The sequence below is a fragment of the Chrysemys picta genome, chromosome 5 (assembly GCF_011386835.1).
Source record: "Chrysemys picta bellii isolate R12L10 chromosome 5, ASM1138683v2, whole genome shotgun sequence".
Lineage (NCBI taxonomy): Eukaryota > Metazoa > Chordata > Testudines > Emydidae > Chrysemys > Chrysemys picta.
In genome coordinates, this window is record NC_088795.1 from 130,944,831 (window position 1) to 130,965,638 (window position 20,808).

Sequence of the window (20,808 nt, forward strand, 5' to 3'; positions counted from 1 at the left end):
GATGAAAATGAGGTCTGGGAAGAGGAGACCCAATGTCCGAGCATACTCAGATTTGGGGTGTATACGCAGCACAGAAATGCTGAATAATGGTGTCAGTGTGCCAAGCTCTAGCGCTGCCCCTTGTGTCTGTGCCCCTTCATCCTCTACTTCCATGGCATGGTGGGCACCCAACTCTGAGAGGTACAAGGGATTGTGGGAGTGGAGCAGTGGGGCCTCCAAACCTCCTAAGCTGCACTACCCACTCCCCAGTTATTGGCTCCTCTGTGTGGTGTGGCCAGCCCGGCAGTCACTGGGAAGCTGACTCAACTCATTTTCCATTGGCTCCTGCTGACTCTTACTAGCCAGACCATGTCTGACTGTGTCCACGTCCCATGCCATTCTGGAAAAGGCGTCAGCATCCTTCTGCGTGGCCACTCCCACTTCCCTGCCCATTGGGCCGCACGCCTCCTCTGGTGTATCTGCTCAGTCCGTATGAAAATCCTGTGTGTGCCTATTACCTGCTTGTGCCTCAGGGTTCATGTGTGTTTGGGGATTTGCTCCCTTTGTGAATCTGGCCCATAAGGCCTTAATGTATGTGATAAATGAAGGGGTGTGTGGGGGGGGAGCTCCTTTTTATGGACATCCAGCCAGCCGTTTAGCTACAAAATCCCTGTTAGTAGCTGTTTAAAAAGTTCTAGCCCTCCCATTGGCTCTTTTGATCAGGTGCCCACTCCTTTCCTTTTACTTATGGGCTTTTTTTAACCCTTTACAGGTAAAGGAAGTAGAGGCCAGCTACTAACAGGGATTTTTTTAGCTAACTGGGTGTCTGGGTGTTCATAAAAGGGAGCTCTCCCCTCCCCTTCATTTATCACAACATATTCTACAACAGAGCAAACAGGCCATTTAAAAATCCCTAGATATGTATAATTTTCCAGCGTCAATAACAATTCTGAGACCTTCCGATGGGATTTTATTGATTATCTGTTCAAATAAGAGGACTCCTGAGACCATTGTAGAAGTGTATGTACAATGGCAGAGCTGGTTGAAATTTTCCCAAAGGAACAGCTTTCACTAAGGAAATGTGGATTTTGTTCTCCGGGAACACAGGAATTCTGTTCAAAGTTTCAGGGGAAAGTTTTGATGAGGTCAAAACATTTCCTTCCGATATGGTCAAAATGGTTGTTTCGATGTTATCATTTTGACTGGTCTATTGTATTGCAGTGGGTGTTGTGTTATGATGTTCAGGTGACAAAGTTTAAATGGACATATTAGCTTTATTGAAATGAAAAGTCTCTGATTTTTCCAAAATGAAATTGTCTCTGGTGCCCTGGGATTCCAGAGTGGAAATAAAGCAGAGAAAACTGTAGTGAGCCTCAAGTCTCTGTGGATAGGCTAGAGTCTGTGGTAGCCAAACTCTTTAAGTCCTCCAGTGTTCTCCTTTTTATTGTGTGCTTGGAGATGGAATAAGTCACCCTCTTATTTCACGTTTACAGAACATTTGAAATGCAGACAGTTACATCCGCAACAAACGGTAACTGCATTGCACACTGCAGAGAGCAGGGAGGTTTTTGCACTGGTCTGTATCACTGTGAGAGGGTAGCTGCTACACTGCTGGCAGTAATAATCTCCAGCATCTTCAGCTTCTACGCTGCTGATGGTGAATGTGAAATCAGTGCCAGACCCACTGCCGCTGAACCGGGCTGGGACCCCCGACTGGAGGTTGCTAGCGCCGTAGATGAGAAGTTTGGGAGCTTGTCCATGTTTTTGTTGGTACCAGTGTATGCAGCTGCCAATGCTCGTACTGGCTTTGCAGTTGATAGAGACTCTCCCTCCCACTGGCACTGCCAGAGATTCCGGGGACTGAGTCATCACAATTTGCCCAGAGGAGTCTGGATAGACAGAGAAGATGGGTAGGGAATGAACAAAGATATAATACAGGATATCACAAGTGTTCAGACACTGAAACACAGTTTGAACATTCCAGTGTGAATTTATACTAAATGCAACAGTAGAATATTAATTAAATAAGTCGGAATGACAGCATTACTTATCTTCTGTCACACTGATGTGTGACGTTTTACATTTTTCACATGCATCCGACGAAGTGAGCATTCACCACAAAAGCTTATGCTCCAATACATCTGTTAGTCTTAAAGGTGCCACAGGACTCTCTGTTGCATTTTACGTTTTGTATTTATTGATTTCTTACCCTGAATCCAGAGAACCAGCAGGCAGAAAAGGGGCGTGTGTGAGATCATCTTGCCTGACCGTGGTTGGAAAAGCTCGTTCATAAGTGAGCCGTGGAAAATGAAATGTTTATATGTGTTCAGCAGCTCATTGATGACACCTCACCCCTATGCAAAATGCATGCAAATTTACTGCACTTTTAGTTTCAGCCCAGAGATTTGAAATGCTCATATTTGGCTTATTTCCTGCTGCTCTTCTAGTTTACAATGATATTGTTTTATCCTAGATTCAGATGCTATATATACAGGTGTCTTTGCAGATCTTGCTTATATTTGAGCAGATTTGACAGGTCTCTCCTAAATATTCACTTGGGCTGTGCCACCAGAGTCCGGGCATGGGCCTTCATTTTAGCCCTCTCCCTCCGAACACACTCTGGATGTCACTGATTTCATGCCCTAGGAAGGCACCTTGTCCTGCTTAGACAAAGCAGGGATTCCCAAATGGCTGGGCTTCCCCACAACATCACCCTCAAGGTGTGTCCATTAGCCTGAGAGCTCTTGCTATAGAAGAGCTAAAGAACCCAGGGCCTCATTTACTGATGTACTGAGCACGAGCATCCCCAGTACAAGTGAATAGAAGCTGTAGGTCAGGGGTCGGCAACCTTTCCGAAGTGATGTGCCGAGTCTTCATTTATTCACTCTAATTTAAGGTTTCACGTGCCAGTAATATATTTTAACGTTTTTAGAAGGTCTCTTTCTATAAGTCTATAATATATAACTAAACTATTGTTGTATGTAAAGTAAATAAGGTTTTTAAAATGTTTAAATAGCTTCATTTAAAATTAAATTAAAATGCAGAGCCCCCCCGGATTGGTGGCCAGGACCCAGGTGTGAGTGCCAGTGAAAATCAGCTCACGTGCTGCCTTCGGCACGCGTGCCATAGGTTGCCTACCCCTGCTGTAGGTGCTTGGCCCCTATATAAGAATGGCCATACTGGGTGAAACCAATGGTCCATCCAGACCAATATCCTGTATTCTGACAGTGGCCAATGCCAGATGCTTCAGAGGGCAGGAACGGAACAGGACAATTTATTGAGTGATCCATCCCCTGCCTTCCAGTCCCAGCATCTGGCAGTCAGAGGCTTAGGGACACCCAGATCACTTGATTACATCCTTGACCTTCTTGACTAATAGCCATTGATGGACCTGTCCTCCATGAACTTATCTAAATCTTTTTTGTACCCCGGCATAGTTTTGACCTTCACAACATCCCCGAGCAACAAGTTCCACAGGTTGACTGTGCGTTGTGTGAAGAAATATTTCCTTTTGTTTGTTTTAAACCTATTAATTTCATTGCATGACCCCTGGTTCGTGTGTCATGCGAAGGGGTAAATAACACTTTCTCACTCACTTTCTCCACACCATTCATGATTTTGTAGACCTCTGTCATATTCCTCCTGGATAATCAGGCTCCATGTCAGATACATGCAGCTTCAATGCAGTATGGAGTGAATAGTCTAGGTGCTAATCATTTTAGATTTGACAATTCCCCCGCTCCTCTCCTCCCTTTTCTTTTTCCCCCCTTCCTTCAAAAATATTCTCTCTTTCCACCATAATCTTTCCTCTTCTATGCAAGGGCCGTGGCGGATAGTAGTATCAATATTACACAAATGTGATGGTGAATTTGTAATCAGTGCTATAGCCACTGCCACTATACCTGGCTGCAACCGGCATAAGGCAAGAAGAAGTTTAATCGATAATGGTTTAAGAGGTTTTCTAGATGTCTGCTGGTACCAGTCTATGTCAGCAGTAACACATGAACTGGCTTTGCAACTGATAGTAACACTTTTACCTTCACTGACTGAAAGGGATGCTGGGGACTGAGTCATCACAGTCTCTCCATTGGTGTCTAGAAACAGAAAATCTGCGCATGCCACCACATTTTTAAAATATACATTTCACATGTTTATCGGTACTAGGAATTGTGTCCCACACCAAATATACCCACAAGCCTTTTTAAAACTTCATCTCTTTGTTCTTTCTTACCCTGAACCCAGGGAAAAAAAACATCATCAGCAGGGAAAACCGTGTGTGTGAAATCATCTCGACTCTTCTGGGTGGCAAGAAGCTGAGAGCCCAGCAGTGAAATGTAAAATGCAACCTGGTAGAGTTATAATCCCTGCTCAGAGCAGTGAGGAAATGGCACTTGGGTGTGAAAATGCAAAGAGACCAAGCTATGTAAATTGCCTCTGAGATTCAGGGTAGAGTCTGGAAATTTTCCTTTTCTTAGGGCTTGTCTGCACTGCGAAGTTGTCGACAAAACTTTTGTCTTTCATGGGTACCTAAAAAAGCACCACCCGTGAAAGACACAAGTTTTGCCAATGCAAGTGGCAGTGCAAACGTGTCTCGGTCGGCAGGAGCGCTCTCCTGCTGACAAAGCTAATGCTGCTCATGGGGCTGGAATTATTTTGTCAGCAAAAGTGCCAACAAAGTACGGGAAAAGAGCGTTTACACACGCTGACTTTTAGTGACAAGGCTGTGTCGACACAGCCTTGTCGCTAAAAGCTCTGTGGCGTAGACAAGCCCTAGGGGCTGTTGCTATAAGATAAACTTTGTCATCCACAGCCCAGAAAAATTACAAAACCATCCTGAAAAAAGGACTTGGAAGTCCTTTTAGATTTAGCTTGGCATGTTTCTAATCAGATGGCTCTTTTCTACAAACAACCAAGTTCATCCTTTAATGTGTATATGATATTAAAGACACTGTACAAGCCAAAACATGCAGCTCCCACCAACAACCCCAGGATAGTAGAATAATAGGAGTGAAAGGTGGGAAATTGCAGTAGGAATTTTAGCTTCCTCTGTGCCTTTGCATGGTCGCCAGTGCTCTGTCCAATCCAATTTTGAATAGTGGTAGTGATGGATCTGGTTTAGCTCAAGGGCAGTAAATGCTATGGAATATCTCCATTAATGGGTTGAAGTACATTGTTGTTATGGTTTCATATGTAAGATGCAAAATAAAATAAAATAAAATAAAATAAAAAGTTGTATTTCATTTAAGAGTCCCTTGCACCATGTACTAAAATTTCAAAATGCTTTCAAAATATCAACAAATCACATCTTCCAATGCCCTTTAAGGGAGGGAAATTAATATGTCTTCTTTTTTATAGATCGGGGTGGGCAAACTTTTTGGCTCGATGGCCACATCTGGTTGGAGAAATTGCATGCAGGGCCATGAATGCAGGGCTGGGGCAGGGGGCTGGGGTTAGGGTGACCAGATGTCCCGATTTTATAGGGACAGTCCCGATTTTGGGGTATTTTTCTTATATAGGATCCTATTACCCCCCACCCCCGTCCCAATTTTTCACACTTGCTGTCTGGTCACCCTCGCTGGGGTGCAGGAGGGAGTGCAGGCTGTGGGAGGGGGTGCATTGTTCAGAAAGGGGCTCAGGACAAGAGGTTGGGGCAAAGGTAGGGTGCGGGGTGTACAAGGGCGGCGCAGGGCAGGTGGTTGGGGTGCAGGAGCGGTGCGGGGTATGGCAGGAGACTGGGGTGCAGGCAGGGGGCTCAGGGCAGGAAGTTGGGATGAGGGACGCAGAAGGAGTACGGGGTGCGGGCTCTGGCCCAGCGCAGCCAGAGAAGGGGAGTCTTTGAGATCATCTTGCTTCTGTGGGGTTGGAAATGCTCCTCAGTGAAGCATGTAGTGGAAATGGAACCATGTATGTGTTCAGCAGCTGAGTGAGGAAACATCAGCCATGTGTGTGAATATGCAAAAAGAGCCCAATTATGTAAATGACCAGAGGTTAGTGGAAGGGAGGAGCTTTGAAATATCTGACTTGATGGTTTCGTCTGGTTATTGGATGTAATAACTATAACATATTTGCATGATTCAGATGGTAAAGCAGCCGGAGTTAGCTTGACAAGCACAGGGGGTAACAACGGCTGTTTGATTAATGATGAGTAACCGAGCGAGCGGCAGGTTGAAACACAAGTTAGAAGAGCTACAATCATTCAGTCATTTACTGTGTGGGGTTTAAATGCAATCAGCCTAGTCTCTTTTAATTAATCCATTTTCATGATCTTGATAGGGCCAGATTCTCAAGGAAGCAGTGGCACCGGCAGGTGCATGGTTCTCTGCAGAGGCACCAGTGGCTGCATGCGTTCTGCACGCCTAGAATGAAGGCTGTTCTCAAAGGCTTGCAGGGTGCACACAGGCAGGATGAAAATCAGGTCTGGGAAGAGGAGACCCAATGTCCGAGCATACTCAGAATTGGGGTGTATACGCAGCACAGAAATGCTGAAAAGTGGTCCATCCCCAGTCACCCATTCCCAGCTTCTGGCAAACGGAGGCTAGGGAGCATCAGGAAAGGAAGCTCACAGGTGGCCCAGGTGAAGCAACTAACCAAGCTCACTGTAGTTTCTGATTCATTTGCAGGGTTTGTCTTCAAGTATAAACCCCAAACCAGCCAACACTCTGCCCCCATCCTTTCCTGCAGCTTAGTAGTCTAGAAACCGCAGCCCAGCAGTATGAACCCACGCAAAATAACACAGACCAGCAGACTTCTGTGTTGTCCTCATTCCCTGCTCTGGCTGACCAGAAAACCTGTCTCTGCTTCTCATGAGAATAGCTAACTCCAGTTTGAAGGGCTTGACACAGATAGACTGGCCACACCTTGATTATCTTTCCTCAGGGAGGCCCTGCAGGCTGGGGTGCTGGAAGCCTGGTGGGGATTTATTCCCTACTATCCCCCCAAACCAACTGACAACACAGCAAACCCAAACCATGCTGTGGCTGACTCAGCAGAGCCCCCTCCTGTGGGAATGGTGGGGATGGGTTGCTGCAGATCTAAACAAACACCTGTAGGGGGCACCAAATGCTTTGGACTCCATCATTATCTCAGCTGTCTCTTCTACTTTCGTGGAGTAGAACCAGCCCAGCTAGACGTGCGGGGCTAAATCCAGTGAATTGAGCAGAGTTGCCTCAGGGATGAATTTAATCTATATTGTGCCAGAGGTTTTGATCTTTATTGTGTGACTTCCTTTTGTTGGCTCAAAGCAGCTGTCAGGCGCCTCCTTGGTCGTTTACATCATGTGGAGATGGCTGCTGGTGAGGGTACAGGAGAGATGAGGGTAATTACAGCTCCAGCTCTGAGGAATCTCATAGGCCAGGATTTTCAAAGGTTTGAGACAGGAGAGCAGCAGGGCCGGTGGATGCTCAGGGTTGGCTGAGTTGGTTTCTGCAGGGTTCCGTCGGGGTAGAGCTCAGTGAGGGCTGACTGGTGGCTTTGGAAATACAAGGTGACCCCACCCAGCTCAGGCTGATGCGGTCTAATACACAACGGCTGGTGTGGGTTGTAAGGGGATGCACCTCGCCCTTCAGACAGCACAGGAGAGCTCTCAGAGTGTCAGGTGTTTTACTAGTACATAAGCACAGACAGGAAATCATCTGAACGGACAGCAGAGAACTAAGTGGGAAAGTTACAAACCCTGACTCTTTTTCTTACCACAGTTCAACTGTTACTCTGAAAAAACTGGTTCTAGCTCAGAGTTTGAGAGACTCGGTTTTTGTTTGAAAAATTGATTGATGATGTGGAATGGACCAGCCACTTTGCACACCCCCTCCCTGATTGATAACCCTCTGCCATCCAGGAGGCTGTAATAGAAGCTCATTTTAAATCTCAGCTTTTGGGAAGTATTGACATCATATTGCTCATGGAAAGCGCTGAGAAGGGGCGTCATCCTGTTTGATGTGTGACTGACAGGAAACTTTGCAAGCTTTGTTGACACAAAGGCAACCAACCGCCTTGCACACTGGAGACACGGCAAAGGGTTTTGTATTGGTCTGTACAGCGTTAGGGATGCTGTAGGTGGACTGCTGACAGTAATAATCTCCAGCATCATCGGCTTCAACTCCACTGATGGTGAGAGTGAAATCGGTGCCAGACCCACTGCCGCTGAACCGGGCTGGGATCCCAGACGGGCGGCTGCTAGTGCTGTAGATAAGAAGCTTTGGAGATTGCCCAGATTTCTGTTGGTACCAGTGTGCGTAGGTACCAATGCCTGAACTGGCTTGGCATTTCATAGTTACTGTTTCCCCCACAGACACGGACAGAGATTCTGGAGTCTGAGTCAGAGTTCCCACAGTCTGCCCACTTGAACCTAGATGGATAGAAATGGAAAATTGGTGACGGTAATAAGAGCAGCAAGAGGGTAATTGACCAAGGGCAGCATATATGATTCAAGGCTTTACACTGCAGCACATCTTACATGTAAAAGCAACAGGAGTTATTTAATCAGAAGTCATGCCGGAAAGTAAGAACGAATTAAATCAAATATTGCAGCATTTTATTACATTGGTTAATAGCCCTGCAGACTCTTGTGCTGCTTCTTACTGTGAACCCAGAGAACCAGCAGCCAGAGAAAGTGACTCTGGGAGATCATCTTGGCAGGCGGTGGCTGGAAATGCTTGTCACTGAGCCTTGTAGGGGAAAGCGAAAAGTTTATAAGTTCTCAGCAGCTCACAGGGGAAATGTCACTTGTGTGAATATGCAAAATATATGGAAATGTTCAGTGCTTTAGTTCCAGGCAGAGATTTACAGTGATTGCAGGTGGGTTCTATGTTTCATGCTGCGTGTGCTCAGTCTCATTAGAGATGGACATGAGCCAGAATGCTGGTCTGATACCCTCTACTGCTTAGAGGATCCAGAACCTGTTCTGAACTTCTCAACTTAGGCCCCGCTCTGGTTATAATTAGTTGTAATATCTTTGTGATTCAAATACTCCTCTACCTGGAATGGGGCTTCGGTGACATCAGAGTGTAACAGGGATGAGCTGTAGGGACTGAGTTGTTTTGGAAACCAGCTAAGGTCACATTTGACCCTTCTTGTCAATTTTAACCATGTGCTTCTGCAGTTTCTCTCCCTGGGTCACCAAGGGAGCAGTGGATTTGAACACATGGAACAACCACTGAGAGCGTTGAATGATTTTATTTTCACCTGCCGTCATTAGAGCCCTGCAAACATTCAACTTTCCCCCCCCCCCTTTTCCTTCCACAAAACATGATAGTGAATCCCTCAGGGTTCCTATTGGTGTGTCTTTCTGCAAAGCCTGGCATGGAAGGAAACGTGTTTTGCTGCACCTAGTTTAAATGTGACAAAGAGTCCTGTGGCATCTTATATCTAATGAAGTGGGTATTCACCCACGAAAGCTTGTGCTCCAATACTTCTGTTAGTCTATAAGGTGCCACAGGGCTCTTTGTCGCTTTTTACAGATCCAGACTAACATGGCTACCCCTCTGATAGTTTAAATGTGTGATTTGCTATTTGTCCTCATAATCATGGTGACTAATGTGCAGTTATTAACTTTAGAACCATATGACAAGGAGGCACATCTTCTGGAATTCATCTGTCGATAGTCATGAAAAGTCACCTTGATGCTTTGGTAGCTGATGTAGGTTCATTTAATTCTAATTATTTCTGAGACGCTTTCCCTACAGAATTGAATCCAAAGGGAAATCAATAGAGAGTTTAAAGTCCTACTCTGAGTGTGTTTAGGTAGAACAAAGGCACCTGGATTGAAAAAAGAATGGGAAGCAGATAGTTGGTGTGGTTTGTGATATAACAGAAGTCTACCCCTGAAACATGGGTCCTCCAGGGAGGAGATTAAAGAGAGGGAAACTCAGAGGGATTCTTAACACCCTGCAGGGATGTTGTGAAGTTTCCCTGGTGTTATCTGCTAGGTCACTCTAATCCTGTACTCTGGGAGCCAGCCTTACCCTGCTCTGCTGTGAGAACCCCCCCTCTTGGGCTGTTCACGCACAGCCTCTTGTATGTAAGCTGCTCCTTGGATCGTGCCACCAAGTAACACTAGACAATATCTCCGGTCCCAGACACAACCCTAGGCACCTCCATCTTGCAATGTCCAGTTATGCCCACTGGACGCTGCAAGCTGATATGAGTTCATCAGTTTAATAAAGAAATGGATATGTACCAGGCTTGTTATCCCAAGGGGAGTCTCTGACACGCTTCAAACCAAATGCGGTGCTTCAGGTAGAATAAACAAACAAATGTATTAACTACAAAGATAGATTTTAAGCGATTATAAGTCAAATCACAACAAGTCGGATTTGGTCAAATGAAATAAAAGCAAAACACACCTCATGGCAAGTTTTGCAATAATAGGGATGAATATTAGCACATGTATTGTGGAAGAAGAGACCTATCAAATACGCCCTGTAGTTCTAATGGGACACAACAATCTTGGGATCCAGTTGCAGAGTATTGTTCCTTCCACCCCAGTGGAGCTGAGCTTCAGCAGAGGGTGATCTGATCCCGGTATTGTTTCTTTGATGGTTTGGGGATGTTTGGTGCTGTATAAAATTTCAGGTGTATTTGGAGTCACTCACTGGTTTTTATTTGAATTAATTCATAAAATTCACTATCTTGGTTGCAGCTGAAACAAACAGTAACCACAGAGCACACTCTGTCCACAGGGAGGTTTTTGTAATGGTCTGTATTACCGTGACAGGGTAACTGAGGCTGTCATAACTATAAAGGGAAGGGTAACAGCTGTCCTGTGTACAGTACTATAAAATCCCTCCTGGCCAGAGACTCCAAAATCCTTTTACCTGTAAAGGGTTAAGAAGCTCAGGTAACCTGGCTGACACCTGACCCAAAGGACCAATAAGGGGACAAGATACTTTCAAATCGTGGAGGGGGGGGAGGAGGAAAGGCTTTTGTTTGTGCTCTTTGTTTGGGAAGTTGTTTGCTCTTGGGACTGAGAGGGACCAGACATCTATCCAGGTTCTCCAAATCTTTCTGAACAAGTCTCTCATATTTCAAACTTGTAAGTAAACAGCCAGGCAAGGCGTGCTAGTTTATCTTTGTTTTCTCAACTTGTAAATGTACCTTTTGCTAGAGTGTTTATCTCTGTTTGCTGTACTTTGAACCTAAGGCTAGAGGGGGGTCCTCTGAGCTCTTTAAGTTTGATTATCCTGTAAAGTTATTTTTCCATCCTGATTTTACAGAGAGGATTTTTACCTTTTTCTTTAATTAAAAGCCTTCTTTTTAAGAACCTGATTGATTTTTCCTTGTTTGTAGATCCAAGGGGGTTGGATCTTGATCCACCAGGAGTTGGTGGGATAAAGGAGAGGGATGGTTAATTTCTCCTTGTTTTAAGATCCAAGGGGTTTGGATCTGTATTCACCAGGGAATTGGTGAAGGTCTCTCAAGGCTACCCAGGGAAGAGAATTAGCTTTGGGATGGTGGCAGCGGACTAGATCTAGGCTGGTAGTTAAGCTTAGAAGTTTTCATGCAGGCCCCCACATTTGTACCCTAAAGTTCAGAGTGGGGAAGCAGCCTTGACAGAGGCATTCATGACAGTAATAATCTCCAGCATCTTCAGTTTCAAAGCTGCTGATTGTGAGAGTGAAATCAGTCCCAGACCCACTGCCGCTGAACCGGGCTCGGATCCCAGAGACACGGTTGGTAGAATCAGAGATAAGGAGCTTAGGTGCTTGTCCTGGTTTCTGTTGGTACCAGCCTAAGAAGTTGCTAATGCTGGTACTGGCTTTGCAGTTGATGGTGACTCTCTGTCCAGGCGACACTGACAGGGATTCTGGAGTCTGAGTCAGAACAATTTGGCCATAGGAGTCTAGATATGGAAAGAAAATTCATGCAATCATGGCATGTTATTAAAATTGGTATTTAAATTCATTTTTCATTTAAGAATTTATTAAACACTAGATTGCAAAGTAAGCAAGCAATATTATTTTAAGCTTAGCTAGTATTTTATTGCCTATGAAGTCTGTTCCCTGTTGATATAGTGCTCACCCTGAATCCAAAGCACCGGTACCCAGAGAAGCTGGGTCTGTGAGAACATCTTGACAGGTCTCTGTGAGGAATGCAGAACAGCTCACCAGGCAGTGCAAACAGGACCGTTTATGAACGCTTGGCAGCCCAGCCAGGGAACGTCCCTGCAGAGTGAACATGCAAATAACCCATTCATATAAACAAGATGCATTTTAGATCCAGGGGCATTTCCTGTTACTCTTGTGTGGTGTTGGTCTCTGTAACCTGGTGATAGTGACTTATGAGGTAAAGTTGCAACACTGATGGTTTTATGAGTGGAATGTCTGAAGGGCTCTATGGGGAGAGCACCAGGAATTTTGTATGTGACCTTGTATCTAAGCGATTAAAATCTCCCAGCCATTTTTACAGCAGTTTTCAGATCCGTTTACCTCCCTTTACCTTGGTTATTCTCCTTGCCATGAAAATATTCATGAATGTCCCCAGCGTCCTTGCCCGAGGAGATAGTTGGGCTGATGTTCTGTCCAGATTCTCCTGACAGTATGGCGCTTCCTTTGGGAGAGAATGCTGCTGGTGTCTCCATGGGTGTGCAATGATGCGGTTGTGCTAGGAGCTCTTCCATGCAGGGTCTAGATAGAGTGGAATCTTTGTACCCATGCAAACCCAAGCAATGTATGTAGCCAGCACCCCTACCACCACAGAAGTGGCTGTGAGCCATGATCTCCATCCCCTGCACCGGCCATAGAGATGGCCAGCTCTGGAAGATGTTGTGTATGCAGTGCCCACTCCAGGAACAGAGCTGCAGCTACATTCTCCTTGCTTGCTGTGGGGTTCAGAGAAGCATGGAGTAATTCTTCTGCTCAGCTGTGCTCCCAGTGCAGACTTGTGTAAATTGCTTTGTGTGAGCCCTTTATTTGGAGAAAGCAAGATAATGTACCTCCCTCCTCTCTCCCCCCATCCCAAGGAGAGTGTGGGTCTTTGTTCCCGTTTAGTGGCTGGTTTCCATGACATACTTGCTCTCCTAAGATCCACTATGCAAAGCTTTTTTGATACCTAACTCCCACTGATTTCAATACAAATTAGGCACCTAAATATCTTCAAAGATGTCTTAAGTGCGCATCTCTGTGTAGAAAAAAGGAGGTTTTTGCACTGGCCTGTATCACTGGGAAAGGCCAGTTGACAATCATATTCTCCAGTATGATGAGCTTTAATGCTGCTGATGGTGTGAGTGTAATCAGTAGGTATGTCTCCACTGCAATAAAGCAAAGCAAACCAAAACCACAACAGCGAGTCTCAGATCCCATGTGTCTAAAGATAGCAGCATAGACATACCCCCTTGGGCTGGAGCCCACGTTTTGAAACCTGGTGAGCGAGGAGGGTTTCAGATTAGTGTAGTGCATGGAAAGTCTATATATATAGAGATCTAGTCTGTGATTGGAAATGTTTGTTGATAAGCACACAGTGGAAATCAACACATTTGTAAGTGCTCAGAAAGGGGAAAATCACTTGTGTGAATATGCAAAAAGATAAAATCCTGGAAGTCACCAGCACTCTAGCCCCAGGAAAGCTGTTCTGAAATATTTGGCTTGTCTATTTCATGCCTCTGTTGCCTGTAATAACTATTTATAGTTACTCACTTGTGGGGTGTTCAAGTGCTCAGACTGAGGCTTACGTGGCATAAGATGGTTACAGTGGTGGATTCGTTATTTAACAAGGAGACTCTTCAGTGGGTAGCAGAGCAGGCTGCAGATTTCCATACATTTACACACAAGACCATCTATAACAACTTAGTGATATAGGGCCAATCATGCTCCTGTTACTCACATGGTGAGCAGTTATTCTCATAAGTAATCCCATGTCTTTCACGGAGACTGCTCATGTGAGTGAGGACTTAGCTGTGGGTTTAAGGGGCTCACAGTTAGCTATGTTTTTTTTTTAAAGATTGTGATCAGCAAAGTCTATTAACTCAATTATTCTTCTCTCTCTTTAATCAGACCATATCAGTAAAGAAACCTTCAGAAACCAACTGGCCTGTTTGGCTGGAAACCGCAAACTCTGCACAGTGGTATCAAAATACTGCCATCTACTGGCCAATGGCATAGTTGTCCACAGATTGTAGTCTATGAATGAAGCAACAAAGAGCCTTGTGGCACCTTAAAGACTAACAGATGTATTGGAGCATAAGCTTTCGTGGGTGAATACCCACTTCGTCAGACGCATGTAAAGTCTATGAATGGAGTGCCCAAACAGATGTGGTAGCATTCCCCAGGGGTGCTACACAGCCTGATGATTCTTTGCCTTCTCATATCTGGGTCCCCTTTTCTCCCCCCAGTTACACGTTTCAAGATGTAATTGATGTTGTGGAGCCAGTTTTCAAACATGAGCCCTTTCAATCTATGGCAGTAGGGCCAGTCACGGTGATATTTACACTATATCAAGAATTTAGGCTAGGATGTATCCTCTGTGTTATCCCTGTCACCCTGAGGTATTATCTCATCAGACAGCAGAAGGCCCGTGTAGTGAGTAGGTAGCACATGGGGCCCTTATTAAGGAGGAATGGTGTTATTATTAAAGTACTGGACTGGTGTTTAAGAAATCTGAGTTCAGCTCCTGGTTCTGCCTTAGTCTCCTTGTGTGACATGCGACAAGTCACTTATGCTTTGTTTCAGATCCCCGTCTGTGAGATGGGGAACCCACGCCACCCGGTGAATAGTTTCATGCTTTGAATCAAGACCATCCTACAGTCCCCGCCACCCTCCATGCTCCTGGATTAGTTCCCCCCAGCAGTGCAACTTCAGCATGCCGTGTAGTTGAGGAAGCAGCGCCCTGAGGAACCTCTCAGGCACTGCTGCTAACGCTGGTAATGCAGCCATGGAATCTTTCCAGAGCCTGGACAGAGCAGCCGTCTCCATCACAGCCCCATAAAGTCCATTACAAATCAAGGGCCAGATTTACCAGTACACGTCCGCTGCTCTGGTGATGGAAACTGACTGGGTGCTCTGCCTGCTTTGGTGTACAAGTAAATCTGCCTGCCCTGAAATCAAGACTGCAGCATTTTCTAGATAACATGCTGTTGTTCAAGCTGAAGTTCTGGGCTTGATGCAGAATTTATTGGGTGGGTTCTATAGCTGGTGTTATGCAGGAGATCAGACGAGATGATCATGATGGTCCCTTCTTGCCTTAAAAATCTATGAATCTAAAGAAAATAAAATGAAGAGGGAAGGTTGATATTACATCTCTGCATCTCATTAGAAATGTTGTAAAGCAGCATTATCATGGGATTTGTTTTAGGGTCCATGTATGAAAGTATACGTGTGTATAAGTAAACATAAGGAAATTCCCGGACAAAGAACTATATTAAGATAGAATTAAGTTGTCAGTAGTTATCCAGAACTTAAGAGTAATGATATTACAAGGATGTTGCACTTACCTTAGACTCAAGCAGTGTAAAATGAAGGATATTCAGAATTAACGTTTACACTTTAAAGTGTTTGGATTTTTTTTAAGTAAAAAAAGTTCTGTTAAGGCACCCAAACAATCTGAACTTTGTAGTGTAGGGGGAAATATATGAAACACTCCATTGTGTCTTCAAAATCTTTTTAAAATCAGATCTGGGATCCTCTAACACTAAAATGCTTTAATCAGAATCATATATTAATTGCACTGCATCATTACAGGATGGAGGTAGGTTGTTTGGGTGCCCTCACTGTGTATTAGCATAGTGCAACGTGATTAATTTTCTTTTAAATTTATCTCTGATTTTCCTAGGTTTGTAATACTTGTTTTTGGTATAACTACAACTCGCTTATAATGCATTTTACCTCAAATATGAATACTCCTAGGAGAATTATGAGCCAAAAATTACAAATTCTGCACACAATATTTTAAAATTCTGCATATTTTATTTATCTAAAGCACATAATATAATCACAGCAGGCTAATTATTTTGGTAATCTATTTCAAAATACCTCTCAGCAAGTATGTCTGTAACAATACAAACAACAACAACAAAATCAGGAAACGTTTGTTTTGAGAAATAGATTCCTTACTAGGCATGTTAATAGAGAACTCTGAGTAATAATTAATTTAAACTACAATACAGAAATGCATTTCCCGTTCCCACGCCCTCCAGAAGCACTGCAAAGGCTTGGGGGAGTTGGGGGTAATGGAGCAGCTGAGGGAGAGGGAAGTGATTTCTGGGAAGGAGCCTGGATTGAACTTGGAAGGTTGTTGTATGTGGGTGGGAGAAGTATGGAAAAGGTTTTTTCGGGGGTGGGGAGGGATTGGTAGGGGAGCTTCCACCATACATATCCTGGCTGACCCCCCTAGCCTCTCTCATTCAGTCAGGCACATCTGCCCCTGTCCCCATGTGTCCCTGCAACTCCCATCCTGATATGTCCTTGCAATCCCACACCTCCTCCCTCTTCCCCATGTGTCCCACCACCACCTCCCCCCGTCCCTATGTGGCCCTGCACCCCCACTCACATTCAGCCCCCGCCCTAGTCTGTCTCTGCCACTAGCCCTTATGAACCCCAGTCTGTGTTGCCCTCAGCAGCCCATGTGCCCCACACTGTCTGTCCGCCCATATCCTGTGCCTCCTGACCTGGCCCCACAGGGTGCTGTGAGGAAGGCAGCCTCTTCTCTTCCCTATGTGCAGCTGTAACTGGCCTGGGAGTGGCTGCTCTCTGTTTGCCACAGTGGCCCCTGGGGGGCAGCACCTTTCCAACAGAATGTATTTTCTGCGGGGAAAAAAAATGTATGCACGGCACATGAATTCTGCACATGTGCAGTGGTGCAGAATTCCCCCAGTAGTAGTTCTTGCAACCAGAACTCCATCTTAATGTCATTTCTATTTGGGGATGTACAAACAGACACTTATATCAGAGAGGAGAATATTATTGTCACAGTATAGGCAGAGGCTACATCCCCATCCCAAGGATTCTTTTAGAATTTTTTTTAATGCCTGTTTTGGGCCAAAACTTCTAGAATCCTCAATTTAGTAGGGTTGGGGTGAAAATAAATAAATAAATATTTAAACAGTCCCCTGTGCACTATAGACACAAACCCTATTTTGTACATGTTGGGCTGTGAGGGCCCGTGTAGCAGGATCCCAACATCTATCAAGGATGCAATCCCTGTGGGCTTCTTCAGTGTGAGGCAGGGAGCTTGCAGCTGTTGTCCCAGGCATGCCAAGTGCAGCCAGGCCCTGTGGTCTACCTGCTTAGCCACAAACCTGCTGCTTTCTGGTGAAAACAAGCAGCATGTGGCCCCCTCTCAAACAGGCCAAGAAGGGGCCCACGTTCTGGAGTGCAAGACACCAGTGGATTGCCCACCAGCAACACATATAATCCCATTGAAGATAGATATGGTGCAAAAGTCTAAACCAGCCCGTGAGAAGGTGTTTTGTCTCATTCCCAGAATGAGGCACTACTGATGCCTTCCCTGATGGCCCATACCTGATCTGCATAGTTTGTAACTAGGAGTATGTATTAATGATTTAATGTACATCATGTGGTGTCAGTTTATTTGTATGTGATCTGTGCTGTATGAATACGTGAAGATTACCTTTATTTCCCATGCTCTGGGGCATTTGTCTGAAAACAACCTTAACCTTCAGCTAATGGAATTTGTTTTCTAGATTAATGTATTCATTCACAGACAAAAACTGCATTGACTGTAGCAGTTGTTTGGGGGCAGGGACTGTCTTTTTCTTCAGTGTTTGTACAGCACCTAGCACAATGGGGTCCATGTCTAGGGCTTTGTAGATGCGACTGGAGAGCAAACAATAAATAATAATAAGATGGAGTAAGGCTGCCAGTGCATATTAGTAATTTTGGATAAAAATCATTAACAGGGATGTTGTCATGATCCAGACACTAAGGATCATAACCCAGAAAATTCACAGTTAAGGTTAGACTTAAAAAAGACAGAATATGTTTTGTGGGACTTCACTGATGACCCTCTGTTCTTCAGTTCATGCTATAACAAACCTTCCCTTTCAGGACAGCAATACTGTACAATGCTAGAGTTTCAGGTTATGTTAGTGAATGGAATGAGTTTTGGCAGAACATTTGAAAACTAGGTTGTTATGCTACTTGTATGTAGCCGTGTCTACTAGACTTCATGCTTCATAGAGCAAGGAGGTTTTTGTATTGGTCTGTATCACTGTGAGAGGGAAGCTAGCAGTCTGCATGCAGTAATAATCTCCAGCATCATCAGCTTCAACTCTGCTGATGGTGAATGTGTAGTCAGTTCCCGACCCACTGCCGCTGAACCGGTCTGGGATCCCAGAGGGACGGGTGGAAGCGCTGTAGATAAGGAGCTTAGGAGCTTGACCTGATTTCTGTTGGTACCAGGCCATGTATCTGCTGCTAACACTGGAACTGGCTTTGCAGTTGATGGTGACTCTGTCTCCTGGAGACACTGCCAGGGATTCAGGGGTCTGAGTCATCACAGTCTGCCCACTGGAACCTGGCGAGAAAGAATAAAAATTGGCAGGGCTGGGGTTGGGTAAATGGGACAATGACATTAACATTATTCAAAGCTCCACATTGAAACCCTTGTAAACTGAACAGTAAAAATGAACTAAAAATATACCTGGAATCAGCATATAACTTTACAAACCACGGGGATTTTTCTTATGCTTTGCCACATTTCTTATCAACACTTTTGACACTTGTCTGTTTCTTACCCTGAATCCAGAAAAGCAGCAGCCAGAGAAGGGGAGTCTTTGAGATCATCTTGCTTCCGTGGGGCTGGAAATGTTTGTCAGTGAAGCATGTAGTGGAAATGGAACCATTTATGTGTTCAGCAGCTCAGTGAAGGACCATCAGCCATGTGTGAATATGCAAAGAGAGCTAAATTATGCAAATAACCAGATGTTAATACCAGGGAGGAGCTTTGAAATATCTGACTTGATGGTTTCTTGTGGTTATTGGATATAATAACTGTAACATATTTGCTTGATCCAGATGGCAAAGCAGCCAGAGTTGGCTTTACAGGATATGGAGGTAACAACGGCTGTTTGATTAATGATGAGTAACCGAGCGAGCGGCAGCTTGAAACACAAGTTAGAACAGCTACAATCATTCAGTCATTTACTGTGTGGGGTTTAAATGCAATCAGCCTAGTCTCTTTTAATTAATCCATTTTCATGACATTGATAGGGCCAGATTCTCAAGGAAGCAGTGGCACCGGCAGGTGCATGGCTCTTTGCAGAGGCACCAGTGGCTGCATGCGTTCTGCATGCCTAGAATGAAGGCTGTTCTCAGACTTGAAGGGTGCACACAGACAGGATGAAAATGAGGTCTGGGAAGAGGAGACCCAAGATCCGAGCGTACTCAGATTTGGGGTGTATGCGCAGCACAGAAATGCTGAATAGTGGTGTCAGTGTGCCAGGCTCCAGCGCTGCCCCTTGTGTCTGTGCCCCTTTCTCCTCTACTTCCATGACATGGTGGGCACCCGACTCTGAGAGGTACAGGGGGTTGTGGGAGTGGAGCAGCAGGGCCTCCAAACCTCCTAAGCTGCACTACCCACTCCCCAGTTATTGGCTCCTCTGCATGGTGTGGCCAGCCCGGCAGTCACTGGGAAGCTGACTCAACTCATTTTCCATTGGCTCCTGCTGACTCTTACTAGTCAGACCCAGACTGAATGTGTCCATGTCCCATGCCATTCTGGAAAAGGCATCAGCACCCTTCTGCGTGGCCACTCCCACTGCCCTGCCCTTTGGGCTACACCCCTCCTCTGGTGTGGAATCTGCCCAGTCCCTGTGAAAATCCTGTGTGTGCCTATTACCTGCTTGTGCCTCAGGGTTCATGTGTGTTTGGGGATTTGCTCCCTTTGTGAAGCTGGCCCATAAGGCCTTAATGTATGTGATAAATGAGGGGGTGTGTGGGGGGCGCTCCTTTTTATGGACATCCAGCCAGCCGTTTAGCTACAAAATCCCTGTTAGTAGCTGTTTAAAAAGTTCTAGCCTTCCCGTTGGCTCTTTTGATCAGGTGCCCACTCCTTTCCTTTTACTTATGGGCTTTTTTTAACCCTTTACAGGTAAAGCAAGTAGAGGCCAGCTACTAACAGGGATTTTTTTAGCTAACTGGGTGTCTGGGTGTTCATAAAAGGGGAGCTCCCCCACCCCTTCATTTATCACAACATATTCTACAACAGAGCAAACAGGCACCTGATCTCAACACCGCCATTTAAAAATCCCTAGATTTATATAATTTTCCAAGGTGAATAACAATTCTGAGACCTTCCAATGGGATTTTATTGATTATCTGTTCAAATAAGAGGACTGTTGAGACCATTGTAGAAGTGTATGTATAATGGCAGAGCTGGTTGAAATTTTCCCAAAGGAACAGCTTTCACTAAGGAAATGTGGATTTTACAAAATCTAAATGTTCTCCGGGAATACAGGAATTCTGTTCAAAGTTTCAGGGGAAAGTTTTGAGAAGGTCAAAACATTTCCTTCCGATATGGTCAAAATGGTTGTTTCGATGTTATCATTTTGATTGTTTTATTGTATTGCAGTGGATGTTGTGTTATGATGTTCAGTTGATAAAGTTTAAATGGACATATTAGCTTTATTGAAATGAAAAGTCTCTGATTTTTCCAAAATGAAATTGTCTCTGGTGCCCTGGGATTCCAGAGTGGAAATAAAGCAGAGAAAACTGTAGTGAGCCTCAAGTCTCTGTGGATATGCTAGAGTCTGTGGTAGCCAAACTCTTTAAGTCCTCCAGTGTTCTCCTTTTTATTGTGTGCTTGGAGATGGAATAAGTCACCCTCTTATTTCACGTTTACAGAACATTTGAAATGCAGACAGTTACATCCCCAACAAACGGT

The 20,808-nt window shown here is 44.8% G+C and overlaps 1 gene segment (V, D, J or C); it reads right to left on the reverse strand.

Annotated features, from left to right (window-relative positions):
• Positions 1–18,091: 18,091 nt before the first annotated feature.
• LOC135984079 (immunoglobulin kappa variable 3-20-like) lies at positions 18,092–18,421 on the reverse strand. The segment is given in 1 exon segment: positions 18,092–18,421. A coding segment is annotated over 1 exon segment (330 nt).
• Between the last annotated feature and the right edge of the window lie 2,387 nt (positions 18,422–20,808).